The 16,423-nt window shown below is 39.3% G+C and overlaps 2 protein-coding genes and 1 pseudogene across 4 annotated transcripts; 1 reads left to right on the forward strand and 2 right to left on the reverse strand.

The window, feature by feature from the left end:
* Positions 1–9,143: 9,143 nt before the first annotated feature.
* LOC104714860 (uncharacterized) lies at positions 9,144–10,865 on the reverse strand (annotated as a pseudogene).
* Positions 10,866–11,422: 557 nt separating this feature from the next.
* LOC104710011 (myb family transcription factor PHL7) lies at positions 11,423–13,835 on the reverse strand. 2 transcript variants are annotated; one of them, XM_087466301.1, is made up of 7 exons: positions 13,553–13,835; positions 12,958–13,080; positions 12,687–12,763; positions 12,540–12,582; positions 12,390–12,447; positions 12,227–12,296; positions 11,423–12,114 (listed from the first exon to the last, which is right to left on the reverse strand). In XM_087466301.1, exons 2-7 carry the CDS (start codon positions 13,073–13,075, stop codon positions 11,620–11,622), a joined length of 861 nt encoding a protein of 286 aa, XP_087322427.1. In that variant the 5' UTR covers positions 13,076–13,080; positions 13,553–13,835; the 3' UTR covers positions 11,423–11,619. The 2 variants fall into 2 exon arrangements, with proteins under 2 accessions (XP_087322427.1, XP_010424838.1); XM_010426536.3 differs by having other exon boundaries at positions 12,958–13,084; positions 13,553–13,831.
* On the forward strand, positions 13,768–16,370 carry LOC104710012 (uncharacterized). 2 transcript variants are annotated; one of them, XM_087466299.1, is made up of 6 exons: positions 13,955–14,261; positions 14,337–14,743; positions 14,824–15,264; positions 15,368–15,463; positions 15,683–15,819; positions 15,984–16,370. In XM_087466299.1, the coding sequence occupies exons 3-6, from the start codon at positions 14,839–14,841 to the stop codon at positions 16,132–16,134; spliced, it is 810 nt and encodes a 269-aa protein (XP_087322425.1). In that variant the 5' UTR covers positions 13,955–14,261; positions 14,337–14,743; positions 14,824–14,838; the 3' UTR covers positions 16,135–16,370. The 2 variants fall into 2 exon arrangements, with proteins under 2 accessions (XP_010424840.2, XP_087322425.1); XM_010426538.3 differs by having other exon boundaries at positions 13,768–14,261; positions 14,337–15,264.
* The last annotated feature ends 53 nt before the right edge of the window (positions 16,371–16,423 follow it).

A 16,423-nucleotide genomic window follows, 5' to 3' on the forward strand; every position in this document is an offset into this window, starting at 1 on the left:
GTGCCTCAGCTCCTACCTCGGCACAAGCACCAACTTGGATGGGGAGAAGCGGACCGCTAGGAGGAACTCGATGACTGCAACCTCCAGAACCTTATAGAGCATCATCATACGAGCCCCAGGCTGAGGAGAACATCACCCAACCTGAAGCATCACGGAGAAGCCATTCAGACGCCTATCCGACGCCTAACCCGATGGGATACACGATGCACTATCCGATGCACCCATCGAACTTACAATCGGGTGATTACTCAGGAATCTTCCCTCCGCCTTACCATATGCCATACACGATGCCGTATACGATGCACCCTACGAGTGGCTATACAGGTGATCACTCTGGACCTCTTCCGCCATTCCCGTCATACTACCCGATGCCCTACCCGATGAGCTACGCGATTCCACCCTCGATCAACCCCTCGGATGCTGGTCCGAGTAAGTCGTCCGTGCATATCACCGAGCTCTCTGACGAGCAAACACCGGCACCTGCTGAAGCCGGAGACGACCCTGGCTACACGTTGGCAAGTATGGTGGCTGTTGCAACCTCCTTCTTCACCAACCCATAAGGTACCACTTTCATCCGATCTTTGTAAATAACATTACATTTAGTTTATTTCATTTTGTGTGATTCTTGGATTCTTTTTCCAACTTTTATTTACACAGAGACTGTGTAATTTAAGTTTGGGGGAGGGTCCTATAATATTTTTAACTTGGTGTTTTCTTTTCTTAATTTTCTTATTTAGAATTTTTGCATGCTAGTTTAATTCATTTGAGTCTGCATCTATGTGCATTGAAAAACCCAAAAAAAAATTGAAAAATTTAAATAAAAAAAAAAAAAGAAAAAAAGTGTTCATGTAGTTGCATTTACATATTAGGATTAAGTCTAGTTTGTTTCATATTGGATTGTTGTATATGCATCTTAGGGGACAATTATTAAAACTACCTTATTTAAAATCAAACCTTAGGATTGAAGCTATAGCCCTTAGTCACAGTTCATTGTTGCTAGATCAATCTTTGGAAAAAATGAAAAATCTTTGCTTAGAACCTTGTGTCTTTTGAATGCTTCCTCCACTTGATTGAACATTAGAACATCTCTATATTATTGGATTTAATTTGAACTTTAATTGTCTCGCTTATGGAACTTGAATACTCGCTCATGGTAACTCTAAATTCGGGTTAGCACTCCATTTCATCAATCTTTTTTGTTTAACCCGATTTTTTTGTCCTACCCATGAACCCAAACCTTTCTTTCAAACCTTCTTGTGAATTGTTGAGTGAAGCCTCTTTCATTGTGCTATAGGTTGTGAAACCTTGAGAGTATTGAGAACGACAAAGAACTGCCTCTTGATTTAGCTAAGTTAGAATCTGAACTAGCTAATAGATTCGGTTTTGAAAGATAGGTGGTTAGAATGTTTATTTAGGGTTGGGTTGAGGAATAAAAAAAAAGAGAAAAAAAGTCCCTAAGGTTAGAATCAATTAGCTCTAAGTCTCTAATTAAAAAAAAAAAAAAAAAAGAGAAAAGATCTTGTTATAGTCGCCTAGAAAGAAATAAAATATATATACATATTAGGAGTTTAGCAAAGAAAGAAAAAGAAAAAAAATTAGAGAGCTAGAAGTTTAAAGTTTAAACCTTAGGGAGTAAAAAAAAAAAAGAGTTAAAATCAAGGATGTGGGTAGTGTAATTCTAGGGGGTTTGAGATATAAAAAGAAAAAGAAAGTGAATGAGAAAAGGGTAGATTATTAAGAGTTAAGCTTTGTATGCCCAAATTGTTCTCAATCTTAGATAGTTTTCACAACTGTCTAGCATTCCTTCTTTTGAGAGAAAACCACCCAAAGAATTTGTTTGAAACCACCTTACTAAAAAGTCTTACCATTGAAACCGATTGAGCTTGATTCACCTTTCATTTGCAAGAATTCGCCAAACACTTAATTGAATGTGAAAGAGATGTTCTTTACTTTTAGTTAGAGGTTGAACTAGATCGATGCATGGTAATAAGCATAGAAAAATATTTGTAAGTATGTTGATTGATCTTAGCACCATTAAACTATCTTTAAGGACTATAGCTTGAATCCTTCGCTTAGCATATAAAGGTTATGAGTCCCCGCTTTCAAACCGCACCCTCCTACTTCCTTGCTAGAGGACTAGCAAGATTTAAGCTTGGGGGTCTGATAATTCTCTAATTTGCATGTTTTTAGCATCCTATTTTGTCCATATTTTGCATTGTTCATACCCTTAACTTAGCATTTTTAGGTCATTAAATGTAGGAATTCACTTTTAGGCCATTTAGGGTGTTGCATTTTTGCATTTGCATGTTTTGGATGAAAACAGGTGCTTAAGAGCCTAAAATGGGGAAAACAAGGACAAACCCGAAGATGTACCCGAAGGAGCCATCGAGCTGGAAGAACAAGTCTGAACCCCAACACGATCGAGGAGGATCCAAAAGCATGAAGAACAACCCGAAGATCTACCCGAGGACGAACTCGACCTCATCCTCGTGTACCTCATCGAGTAGACCCTCGGGCAGGTCTGGGAAGCTAGGTCAAAGAGGTTTCCATATAGAAACCCCTCCTCTTCTTCCTCGCAAACGAGCACGCCGCAGACCCTCAAACCAGAGTGCGAGAGCTTCTGTGAGAGAACTGAGCGACTCAAACATTTTTCCCTTTTGTTTTAGATTTTATTTCATAACTTTTTATCATTTCTCTATATTTCTATCTTTTACTCTTATTCTTCTACTTTATCGTTTAATATAATGCAATTCTCGTTTATATTTGTTGTTATGTTTCTTGCTATGATTTCCGAGTAGTGTAGTAAAGTTTCTAGGGATGGGATAAATGATTTTGTGTTCTTGATCGATTAGGATGCCTTAGTTTGATCGTATGTGTTTGATAGATTTCCTTCTAGGTTGGTGTTCTTAATGCTGTCAATAGACCGAGAGGTTGAGATTCGATCTAAGGTGTTTTACCATCGAGAGGTGTAGTTGAGATGCTTGAATCAACCAATGCTAGAGGTTTACTCACTTAGCCTAAGAGATTAGATGAGTTAGGTGTTTACTGACAATAATGAATCGGATCTTAATGCCTGCTTGGTCATGTTTCTCCAACGAGAGTTGGGTGGGGGAGTGATCAAGGTTGATTGTTTCTAGTGCGAGAGTGTGTTAACAAGATTTTAGAGATTCATTGTCTAGGAAATATTTGCTTGAGGCATGTAAGGCATCTGTACTGGTCAAGAATACTTAGGATTCGATTACCCCATCCTTAGAAGCTTTCATATTTTAATTGCTTGCATTTTCTTTCATCACTCGATCTCTTACCCGATCAGGTACACGATAACCTGCATCGAGTAATCCCTCGAGTTTTTCATATTTCATTTGCTTACTCAATTCCCCCCCACCTGATCTTGCACTTGAATGCTTGCATCGAGTGCTTAGGTCGTGTGGTTCTTTGTTTACTTTCTTTTCCTCTATCACTTTAGGATTGTTAGTTTAAACCCCTATTTGCTTGGCTTGATTTGCACTGTTCTGATCATATCCTTCCTGCTAGCAATAAACAACCATTTGGATTGATAACCCTTTGTATTACAACTGCATAGGGAATTGATACCCTGGGTGAAAACCTGTTTATCAGGTTCTCTTGTGGTCTTATAAAAGAAAATTTTCCTTTTTCTAAAAGGAAACATGAATGCTTTCCATTTTTGTCAAGGGTTTCCTTTTCTTCTCCTTCTTCCTCGTCGGATGGATAATCTTTTTCTCTAGTCCACACCTTGGACTTGTTAGGATCGGTTGGGTACTTAGGTGAGGCTCCATATTATTCTTCAGCATCAGTAGGTTGATATAGTTGATCATCACTCCGATTATTGCATTCACTAGAATTGTTGAATAGGGCTTCTACTTTCCACTCTAGGCGGCTCTCGATGGTGTCAATAGTGTAACCCATGTTGATAATCTTCGTTCCATGATCTTGTAAATCCTCAAAGTGTTTTAAAACTTCATTGTTGATGGCATTGATACACTCCTCCAAGCGTGTAACATCCTTGGTGATTATCTCGAGTTTAACTCCAAATTCAATACTCATCTTCTCTAGTTTTGCATTGAGAACTTTATCAGCCTCCTCTTGACTTGATAAAAGTTCATCCATCATCTTCATGAGCTTGTCTTCAGTGTGAGAGCTCCTTGAAGTGATTGGTTTTTGAGTGTCATAGAAAAAGTTTTCATTGACATCGACATTCATGACTACTTGCGGATCAAGGTACTAGGACTCAATAAAAATGGGGGTTTTGTTGTTGTCACGGTTGTAGCAAGCAAATAAATGAAAATAAAAACAAGTAAAATAATTGAGACAAGCGTTGGGCATCAAGGGGAATCGCAGGGGATCAATGATCTATCTATCTAGAAAAATTTAGGATTAGTTTGTTTATCTAAAACTCGGACTACGAAACACGAATGAACCGTTAACTTATAGTTCACAAGCTAACAGTCTAAGATCACTATACTCCAAGACTCAATTGTCGCAGGCAACGACGCATAGATCAAAGCATTTTAAACAGGTTTGATTTTAATCCATGAAATTCCATAGGTAATGGGTATGTGCTTCCTATGACTCCTCACACATCTAAGCTAGGTCAAGCACACATGCAAGTTTTTGGCAAAGCACACACACTTTAGATCATAGTTAATTCATGAGGCTAACTTAAAGCATTAAGCAAAGACTTAGTATTAAAGCATAGAATAAACAAGATATAAATCTAACAAACCCTAAAAATTGTCACCTAAACTAAGATCATCTTCCCCCTTTGATTATCCCATTAAAACCAGCTAGAAAACTACTCTAACATGTTTAAGGGAATCATCAAAGCAAGGTTTAATAAACTCATAAACATAAAAAAAAAAAAAAAAATATAGAGAAAAGGGACTTAGATATTACTTCAATGATTGTCAAACAAAGTGTAGGATCTTCTTCCTTTAGAAACAAATAACAAAGCAAATAGAATAGAAAGAGTTGGTGGATCTCAAAGCTTCAAAGAGAGGAACGAGGGAGAGAGGTTTGGTAGTCGGCTGCTCCTCTGGTCGTGTCTCCTGGCTGCTCCAATGATTGCACTTTTAAGGCCCACACTAAACCCTAGGTTTAGAAGAGTATTTATAGGGTTTTGTCTAGGTTTAGGCTTTTGTAAGGGTAGAAACGTCTTTTCCTGTTAATGCATGGAAAGGGGAGGCGTGAGAAGCTTCTAGAACGTGGTGAAGGCTTGGACTGGGCCGCTGTGATGGTTGCTGGTCAGGCATTCGATAAAAGCCCATTGGCTGAATGGGTCTCCTTACGTCGGTCTATAACACGTCTCGGTAAATCGGGGATAACTTCCTGGTGAGTGATCGGATTTACTTGATTTCACTTAGGGGAGAAAGATGACTCTTCCAGATTTCCAGAGACACCAAGTACGTCAAAATGTGAGTTCTGAAAGTTCTTAAAAAGTTATACGTACTGTAAAGCTCTGAATCTTTCCTAAAACGTATTTTCCTTGTCTTTTGGTCCTTTTTGCTATAAAAACCTGTAAAACCTTCTTGAAACCTAAAATACTAGATAATAGACATTAAAGTCTTGAAATCATACAAAACTCTTCCTAAATACATACTAAAACTATAGCTAAAATAGGTAAAATAATGATGTTATCAACTCCCCCAGACTTAGACTTTGCTTGTCCTTAAGCAAATAATCATAATAAATTATGGAAAAGAGGTTTTAAAAATAATGGGAATTCATCTATCTTTGGGAATATTGTCTTTACACTCTTCTTCGCCTGGACATTAGGAACTTCCATTTGTAATCCACCATGAGAATCATCAACGCTCCTTGATCCCACAATTCTTTAGAGTCTCTAGAATCTCCATTGTCATCTCTTTACATAAATTAAGCAATAATAAAAAGTGAAATCTTACCAAGGGAAAATCGATCAAAGGCTTGTCGACTCTCTTCAAGCCAAGACTTTCTTCGTATGATTCCTTTCCTCTCCCTTTTCTCATTTCCAAAGAATCTATCTTTCCCTAATTTTCTAGGGTATCATTTTTTTTATATAGATCCCTTGCTCTTTTTTTATTTTTTTTATTGGACAGGCTTCCATGAAATCCAAAGTATGCACGGGTTTACGCGACATCCCTTGGCTCACTTCTTTGCTACCTATATCCTTATTCTTTTTTTCTCTTTTTTTTCTTTTTCTTTTCTTTTTCTCTTTTTTTAGAGTATTGAAGGGAAGAGAGAGGGGAACATACTTTTGAAGAAGTGATATGTCTTGTGTGGCTTGAATGTAGAGATATAGTCCAATGTATACCAATTCCTAGGGCTTGAAAATTAAGTCCGGTTTAGGTCCTATAAAAGTTAGAGACAACGTTAGATCATCTGAATATCCATCGAATAGGGACTTGAGGGATTGTTGAGTGGGCTCACAGTCTTTCCAAACTTTGGTTCTGTTGTCAAGCATAATCAAGAGTCATAAGAGTGTTAATCCAAGTCAAATAAACCGTTAGAATAAGATCATAATCCCCTACTAGTTTTGACTCAACAAAAAAATGTGACTCAATAAAAATGTCAAAATTATTGATGTAAAAAGTGGAAAAATGTCTCAAGTCAACAAAATAGAAAGTAGCATTAGTATAGGATGGAACATCCTTCCCCCAAGACTTAAATCACACCGTCCTCGGTGGGAAAAAAGAAAGAGTTGAGGATTAAAAATCAAAAGGAAAAGTGTAGGGTTTAAGAACAATGTCACCTTTATGGAATGATGTTTGTGTCGACTCTTAGATGTTTAATGGCTGCCAAAAAATTGTCTAGAGGTCGGCTGTAGAATGAAAATGTGGTAACTAACCATTTGTACTTCCTTTGGTTGCTTGACATCGAGTTTGAACTAGGCTAAGTTCAGTCAAATTCTATTTGATATATCTCTAAATGCATCCTCCTTGAAAAAAAACCTAAAACCATCAATAATAATGATAAAATAAAATAATAAAAACATACCTAAATAAAAGAATGGTAATGGTTGGTGGTAGGATGGTGGTGGGTTGGATTTGTTTCGCGGTACACGGATGAACGGTCGCGGACAGCAGCAAATGGTGGGCATGGTAGGGCGTGGTGCAGTACATGGTACACGATACGCGGGACATAGCACATGGCATCGGCTACGGTTGGTACAACTAGTGGGGACTCTCGGCATCAATCACATGAGGATTGTGATGATCGGTCGCCTTCGGCTTGCATCGTTCAGGTTGGACATGGCCGGTCAGTAGGTGGTACTTGCCACTAGACATAGTCGTGTAGACAATCCAAGCAAATCCACCACATCAACAACAGAAACATAGTGAACCCCTACCTAGAACCGTAAGGGCTCTGATACTAAACTGAAATGACCCGTTCCATTTTTTTAATACGATATTAAACTAGTGATCTCATACTCACTGAGAACCTAACCCCAATTAAACAACAGCGGATAACATAATATGATACCAATAAACCAATAACCAATAAAACAATGATCAATTCATCATAAAAAAATAGTAAACCATCCAACAAAGTCATTAAACATTAAATCAACAACCTAGAAACATTCTAACGACTAGACTCTAGCAACCTAACAGAAGCCAGACAACACATCAACAAGCCAGTAGAACATCCTCCTCTTCATCGCCTTGATTTCACGGTCACACTTTGCATTTACCTGCAGCACAAATATAAATGAGATGCGTTAGTATTATCATAAATACTGTGTGAGGCAATCTTCTCATCCACTGGGCTATACACAGAAGCAATTGAGATCTCCAATCAACAAAAAATAAATAAGACAAACAAACCAGGCAACAAACAAAGCTCAGTCGCTGCTGAAGGATGGTGTCGATTGACACTAACACCTGGCGAAGGTTGTGTCAATCGATGCAGTCGCCTGGTGTCGACTGACACACTGCTTGTGTCGATCGATGCCTGCTTGACATTTCCCTGAAACCCTAATTCGTGTCGACCGACACCTCTACTTGTGTCGATCAATGCTCCGTAGGTATCTCGTGCCTACCTCGCATTTGCGTCGATCGATACACTCCTTGCGTCGATTGACACAGCTGCCGAGAATCATCTTCCTCGAAGGTCCAAGTCATATCTCCTTTACTAAACGCACCAAACTCAATCCAGGGCCACATATGAGTCTCACAAAGTCTAAAGTACCACAAAAACACTCCAACAAACAAAGGAATCAGCCACACATCACATAAACACAAAAATCAGAGAATCTCAAGCTTAGATAAGCCATGGTCATGCACTCACATTTGCTATCAACGAAAACACACTCCTAGTAAGCTTCTATCACGTTCCCAGCCCCAGATCCCCACTCACAAGGAAGAATCTCTCAATAACAGCTTAGAAAACTCAAGAACACTCAAAAGGGAACTTTTCTCTCTTTTCTTCTTCTTGGGAATCGACAAATGAGGCTACCCCAATAACCTAGGTTGACTTACCACTTATATACCTTGGTTTAGGGGTTTCCTAAACCCAAACCGCATCGAACCGACGATTTAAAACCAAAATTGGCTAAAGCGCAGATGCTTGTGTCGACCGACACACCTCTTGTGTCGATCGATACACACCCCTTAACCAGCCAATTTGGTTCACAGATGTTACAAAATGAGATGTCAAAGATTTTAATTTAATCATGTGCATTATTATCTTTTCAAGTTTTATTAATATATTTTCAAACTCTTTTAACTAGAAATCTTTCGTCATTATCTACAATGCACTCATTGCCTTTCGACATGTACTTTATTTTCACCTTCTACTGGCTCACATATAACACATATTAGACTGTAATTTACTTTTCAAAATCTATTATAACTATTTTCTCTTTAGTGATTGTCTTTCGATACTCAAATTTGGAGTAAAAGAATTTGTTTTTATGAAATATCAAATTTGTTTTCCTTTTTTATTATGTTATAAACTAATATTTTCAGTTTAAAATTTTATAAATGCAATTATACAGGTGAGTTTCATTTCTGTTAACTGTTGATGCTTCCTCTCTGCTATTATGTTTTGTTGCGGAGCTTGAGGACACGACATGAAATGTTGGATGCCAGCAGTTTGCAAGTGAGTTAGAAATCTTTTACTTATAAATTCTCCTCCCCATCTGATTAAAAGGTTCCAATTTTTGTTTGCAGCAAATTTTCAACACAAAGCTGATACTTGATGAATGTTGAACAAAAATCAGACTTCTTCTTGAAAGGATAAAGCCAATAATATCTGGAATAGTTGTCAATAAACACTGCATAAAATCTGAATCCTTGAACAGAAGAAACAGGAGAAGGACCATAGATCACAGTGCACTCTTTCTAGGGGTCTTGAAACAAGAAAAGTAGAACAACTAAATGGCAATCTTGAACTCTTCCCAAGCTGACATGATTCAAACACACTATTGGTACTTTTATTGACTTGAATTGCCTTATTTGCAGAGAGAAATTGAAGCACTTGTTGGTTTGGATGTCCTAATCTCTGATGCCAAACTTCATCACTTGTCTTGATTTGTCTTGTAGAGTACAACATCTGATACTTCGGATCATCCAGCTTATAGAGACCAACATGAGTAATTGAAGGAAGATTAGCACCAACATGAGTAATTGGAAGAAAATTTTCATCACTTGTCATTACCATATCAGTCCCATGGTGTGGTTGAGTTTGTTGCAGGCGTTGAGCAGAGCTGGTGATATGAGCCGTTGCAGCAGAATCTGGATACCAACTTTTCAAAGTTGTATCGTTTCAAGCTTTGCTCTTTACAAAGATTCCTTCGTTTTTCGGTTGAGTCTTTATATGGAAGATGGACGTTGGTGTTGAAGATAAGGCACGACGTATTTGATAATATCGGTAGTTGCTATTTAGAGGTGCCGCCAGGTACACTCAAAAACTTCACTTTTCCAGCTATGTCCAATGTTTTCAGACTGATCCAATCTTCTGTATAGAGCTTTGTCTGTTGAGCAAAGAGAAGAGGAGGTTGAGATGTACCATCCGGGTAAATACCGAACCAAGATGAGTCTTTGGGAACAATAACAGTATCATCATGAAACTGTAAAACAAACAAATATATCAAGAGAGGATTCAGTCGACTGAAAAAGGTAGAGAACTGTTTTGTGGAGACCCGAACCATAATCAGTACCAAGTTCTTTAAGCGGGTGAAATGCTCTTTGTAAGTTAAGTTTCTTTGGTTTGGTATCTCATTGTTAAGCTTTGTAAGTTTAGTTTCTTTAAACTTATAACTTTTCATAAACTCTGGGATATCCTGAGAAACCAATTACAAAGATTCATTTTAATTAAAAACTAATTAATACTATGATTCTTCTCAACTATATGCATGGTGAATAAACATACAGTAGAGATTTTTATATAACCACTAGGAGCTAAATGATCCTGCATAATCCTTGAAGATGTTAATTATTACTTGATTAAGATACATAATCGTGTTAGAGAGAGAGAAAGGGAGGTAGAGAGTGATACTTTAACGAAGTGGGAATACATATTTTTCTCGATCAATTTATCTGCTATATCACACGCAAAAGCCACGAGATCCGGAGAGGTAAGTGAGAAGCCTTGGGAAGTTAGAATTTGTATGATTAGAACATTCAGCTGAAATTTCATGAAGCATTATGAATGGAATTGAGACAGCGATATGAACCAAATTAAGATAAGAGTGTAACCGCCACCACAACACTAAACCGCTTCTTTCCCCATCCAAATACACGAAAATGTTGCGATTGGAGTTTATGTTTCTGGTATGTCTCTCCAAGGAGTGTTGAGATGCGAATCTCCTTTATGTAAAGGTAATAGAAAGAGGGTATTGATGCCAAGTAAGAAAGAAGTGTCATGGGAAATAAATGAATGGTGCTGATTTGTTGTTTTAAATCTTTAATATGAAATGGACGGTGCTGATTTGATTAATATCTTCCATCCTTCATGCGATCGCAACAAGTCAATCAGAGCTCCCCAGAGGCGTCCGTTTGTCATACCAGAAACTTGCTTGTCAACTTTGACATCTTGTCGTCAATAGGACTTGGTGTGATTCCGATCCTATATCACACTGTAATATACCACGTTTAAAGAGACCGTAACACTAGACGCCACCATAAAGAGCACAACCCGTGCAGTAACCTCATTACCATCATCGACGAGACCATTCGAGATCGTCACCAGTCAGCAAATATGCAAAGCTTCAGAACGCTGGCGTAACTGACGAGATAGTTTGTAATACTCTGTTTTGCTCTCATCTCCTAGCTAACTATTATGCTCGGTTTTTCAGCTTAGTTTACTTTTCCAGCTTTTCTTATCAAAACTATGTATATAGTTTTTCGTTGCTAACATTTCAACAAACGAAAAAAATATGTATGTATAAATGCCGCATGCGTTACTGTTTTGATAAAGTAGCTTTAGAAGAATGCAGTGTGTTGGGAATAAGAGTAATGTTGTTTTGTGTTTACCAAATTACAGCACTAAATAGACATATTCATTCTTTCTTCATGCTCATGACAGTGCCTCGAATTAAAAGAGGAAACTCCTAACTAATAAGGATTAGGATAGACAACACTACATGTGGTACACTGAACAGATGCCATGTGATAAAACTCAAAGATTATCTGCTGAAACCTTATCCAACTGATCTTCAGCCCCAAGCAGTGATGTAGATGGCTGGTCGAAGGCGAGAGCATGGTCTGACTGATGGTAAGAAGCGTTCAAGCCTGATTCTAGTATTGGGTGCGCCACTACAATATCAGGTGTATAACCAGCTGCACCTCTCACCAATCTAGGCTTCTTTGATGTTCTCTCATCTCCTCCGCTCTCATCTGGAGACCCAATGTTACACCCCGAGTCCGGTGTTAAAGGCTCCCGGTAAGATGAGAGAGATTCGTCAACTGAGAGGCTCTTGTCTGGTCCACATTCCTTGCCAGACTTGTCTTGAAGGGGAGACTCAGATGTTGGGGCAGGGGTTGCAGGATCTGATTCCCCTGTAACTGGGGCTGAGGGTTCGCCAAGTACTCCACTGAGTCGTTGTTGCTCTTCGATTATCTTCTTCAAGTACTTCCCTTGTGCTTCTATCCGTAGTTGCAGCTGTCTTTGCACCTGAAAAAAATACACATCAAAGAATGTCATATGTAACGGCTCCACTGAAATCCTGACTAATTGTTTCGTTTTTCCTTGTCTTTCTTAAAAAGTAAGTATGGTGAAGCATTACTTCTAGTTGCTCGTGCAATCGTTTCTGAACTTCCATTTGCAACTTGAGGGCTTCAGTTATCTGCATTCCCCTGTAATCTCGAAAAGATACTGATCACTTAATCTGAAGCAACAGGGTAATAGCATCACAAAAAATCAACTCAAAGAATGAAAATTTCACGTACGACGAGCCGTCCAACCCAGAGAGCATATCTCCAGATTCTTTCTTATCAGTTTTTTTCCCTGAAAATTATAAAAGATACAGTTTTCAAGTAAAAATAGGCAACTGGTAAAAAAAAAGAGAGATGAAGGAAATCATTTGTCCACCCTACTACCTTCAGAAGACGAATCTGGAAGATACTTTGCAAGTCGATATTTCTGACTCCAAAAAAAAAAAAGAGGAACACAAATGCCAAAAAAAATTAGCACGGGTAAGAGAAAGAGAGAGGAGACGAGACAGGAGGCCACACATTTGAGAATACCTGTAAGTGACTCTTGACATGGTATATAGTTAATCCTTGTACACCCATCACTCTAAGAACGCCTTTGGGTGTAGCTCCTTTGCAAAACAAAGGAAGAAAAAATATTTAGATTTCCCTCTCATGACTACTGACTAGTAGTAGCATAAACAGCAATTTGATCATATTGGTGTGGTGTGCATATATGAATTACTAATTTTACCATAGACTGTCTGATTATACAAAAAGAAGGCATGCCAGAAAGAAAGAAAGAAAGAAAAAAAAGGAAACTTACTATCAGGGCCACCAAGTTGAGCAACGGCATCAACGAAGCGTTCATGTAGCTCATGCGTCCAACGCAAACGTTGTTTGGATGCATGACTAGAATTGGTGCCCCCGTTGTCTGCTTCCATGAGGGCTGGCTAAGATGAAAAAAACGTTCAAGGGAAATTAAATGAGTTGTTGGAAAGAAAGGAAAACAAAGCTCTGTCAGAAATATATACAGTACTACAGTATGAGGCAGTCATTTAATCGCAGTAAATGTAATGGCAAGAGAGAGAGAGAGAAATAAAATAGGAATGGAAGGAAGGATTTCTTCTAGTCCGTCATGTCATCATATGAAGAAAAATTGTTTGATTGAGAGGACTTTTGTTGGTTATTTTACCGAAATAGCACGAAAACTATGTAACTTTGGGAAAAAGAACAGATAGGTAGTAAAAACAGTGAAGTCAAAGTTTAAGACTTGCTCCGGCAGATCGATCCACCACCACCACCAGAGGGTTTGAGAGCCGTGTAAATCAGAGACATGGACCCACATGGTCATGGCTGGGTTTTCGGAGGAATCTGTCACTAAGAGATTAAAATAAAATCCAAGGAATCTACGAACGAACCTGTTGGGGAGAGGGTGGGATGGATCTATACAAGAATCAGACGACGTTCCTCCATTTCCCGAACTCCGACACACTCCCCAATCTAATCTAATCTGAAATAGATTTTGCTGAGTTATAGAGTAGTTTAGTGAGTCCGATTGATTGATTTACTGGGCGGCGATACAGCACAGCAGAGCAGAGTCCTCCTCAAAAGAAAATTTCCAGTCGTCCCAGACTTTTTTTTTTTTTTTTTTTTTTTTTTTTTCTTTCTTTCTTTCTTTCTTTCTTTCTTTCTCGTTCGATCGAAGAATTCCAAGCACTAGCAGTCATTTTGACTATTGATTTTATTTTGGGTGGGCCGGACCTCTCGGTATGGGCCCAAAACCATCCTAAAGCCCAAATTTTAAGTTGGTGGCTGGGTCCAACCAAAGTCAGCACAAGGTAGAAAGAAGACCAGCGACTCTGCAGCTGCTGTTTCTCTTCTCCCGCTTCCCAGTTAATTCCATTTCCAGGCCGAGAGGCGAGAAATCGATTCGTCCTCCTCCTTCCCCGATAATATGGAAAAACTGATCCACCTATCTCTGCTGCTACTTCTCTCTTTCCACTACTTTCAAATCGCAGGGGCCTCCACCCACATCTACCCCTCCCAGCCCTTCCACGATGTCGGTAATTCTCTTCTCCTCTACGGTGGCAGCGAGGGCATCTTCGCCTCTTCTCGATCTTTCATCAGGTAGGTATATTATATATCCTTGCTAGTATCATTCAACTCTTGTGCTGTCCTCATTGGTCTGTCCTCGTCGTGCAGGTTTGAGAACATCACTCTCTGGAGAACGATTACTACAACTGGTAACCGCCGCCACAGCAATGGGTTAGTCCAAGCAGTGGTCTTTGAAGCCTCCGATCGTAACAATATCGGTGGTTCAGCTTACGGCGGCCAAAGATCTATTTGCTGCACTCCGGATCTGGCCAAGCTTCAAGGTTGTAAGCAGGGTGAGATCATTAGGATCCCTTCTGCACATGACCCTAGATGGCCTATCCTCTTACGTGTCCGCTTCAAAGGAAGGCGTTTGTCTGCTAAGATGGAAGACACTGAGATTCTAATCAGCAAAACTGGAATCTATAACCTCTTGTTCATATCCTGCGATCCACAACTCAAGGGCCTCAAAATGACCGGAAAGACTGTTTGGAAAAATCCCGACGGCTATCTCCCTGGTAGGATGGCTCCCCTCATGAATTTCTATGTCTATATGTCTCTCGCATATTTGTTGCTCAGTGCTGTCTGGTTCTTCCAGTATTTGAGGTTCCGGATGGATATACTGCCACTTCAACATTGCATAACTGCTGTCCTTGTTCTCGGATTGCTTGAGATGCTCTTTTGGTACTTGGATTATGCAAATTTTAACAACACGGGGATGAGGCCTTTAGCCCTCACTACATGGGTTGTTACCATTGGCGCCTTCAGAAAGACTTTTTCCCGCATTCTCATACTCTGTGTTTCCATGGGATTTGGGGTTGTCAAAACCACTCTTGGTGGTCTCACCTCTAAAGTCCTCCTTGTTGGAGTTACTTACTTCATAGCTTCTGAGATGCTTGATATAGCTGAGCACGTTGGCATCATTGACGACATGTCCGGAAGATCAAAACTTTTTCTTGTCCTTCCTGACGCCTTCCTGGATGCATTCCTCATTTTGTGGATATTTACCTCTCTTTCGAAAACACTGGAACAGTTACAGGTTTCTCTTCCTTTCCAAATTAGCAACTCTGTGATCAGACTCTGTAAGTTGTAAGGTTTTGTTTGTGGCTAAAAGTTTCTTTAATTGTTTTTTTCTTGCGCAGATGAAGAGGACCTCGGTGAAGTTGGAAATTTACCGCAAGTTCTCAAATGCTCTTGCAGTGATGGTTGTTGTCTCTGTTGCATGGATAGTGTATGAGGTACCATCCTGTCAAGCCCGATTTGTTGCTGAATTAGTAACCTCAAATCTTACTTTTAAGGAAACCTAGAGAGGGAGACAGGGCTAAGGCAGATGCCAGTCTAATCTTCCTTAGAATTGCACAAAAAATTTGATACCTGTTCACCTAAAACTGGCGTAAAATTCAAGCTAGGAAAAAAGAAGCTCCTTCCCAGCTTGCCTGATGATTTGTTCCCTGCAGGTGTATTTCAAAGCAACAGATCCATTCAATGAACGATGGCAGACTGCTTGGACCATAACTGCCTTCTGGGATGTTATTGCATTCTTGTTGCTATGTATTATTTGCTATCTCTGGACCCCCTCACAGAACTCCCAGAGGTATATTCCATCACTCAAAAGATTTTTTGATACCTGTTCAGCATACCAACCAATAAATAAGCCTGGTTTTGCGAGTTGCGAGTTACTTGCTTGTGGGAAGTCTTGGTCCACTTTGTTGTCCCAGGATGTGACAGGGATGCTAATATGAAACTAATGATGGACAGATATGCGTATTCGGGAGACGTGGATGAAGAAAACGAGGAAGGTCAGTCACTGACAGGGGGAAAGCAAGAAGGTGATATTAGCTTAGTTAAGCAAGAGAAGAATGCCGACTCGGACAGGGAAGAAGATGTCGAAGAAGATAAGAGAGAGTGAGGAGAGTCAGCAAAGAAACGGCTAGACATCTGTGTTTGATCATGAGCTGAGGCAAGTAGAAATATCAGCATGAGGGTCAACTCTATAGCACAAAGCAACAAAGCTACGACGTCTTAATACATATATGTAATTGTGTGTTTGTATTTTTTTTTTTTTTTTTCTGAAGTACAGATAAAACTTTGCAATATTCGAGTATCAGTTTTGTGATGCAACATATGTCCTTATTGAAGAACCAACATCTGAGTCATCTAATCCTTCTCTGTTGAGCTCAGCCCGGTGTTGCTGTCAT

The sequence above is a fragment of the Camelina sativa genome, chromosome 9 (genome assembly GCF_030686135.1).
Source record: "Camelina sativa cultivar CO46 ecotype springtype chromosome 9, ASM3068613v1".
Lineage (NCBI taxonomy): Eukaryota > Viridiplantae > Streptophyta > Magnoliopsida > Brassicales > Brassicaceae > Camelina > Camelina sativa.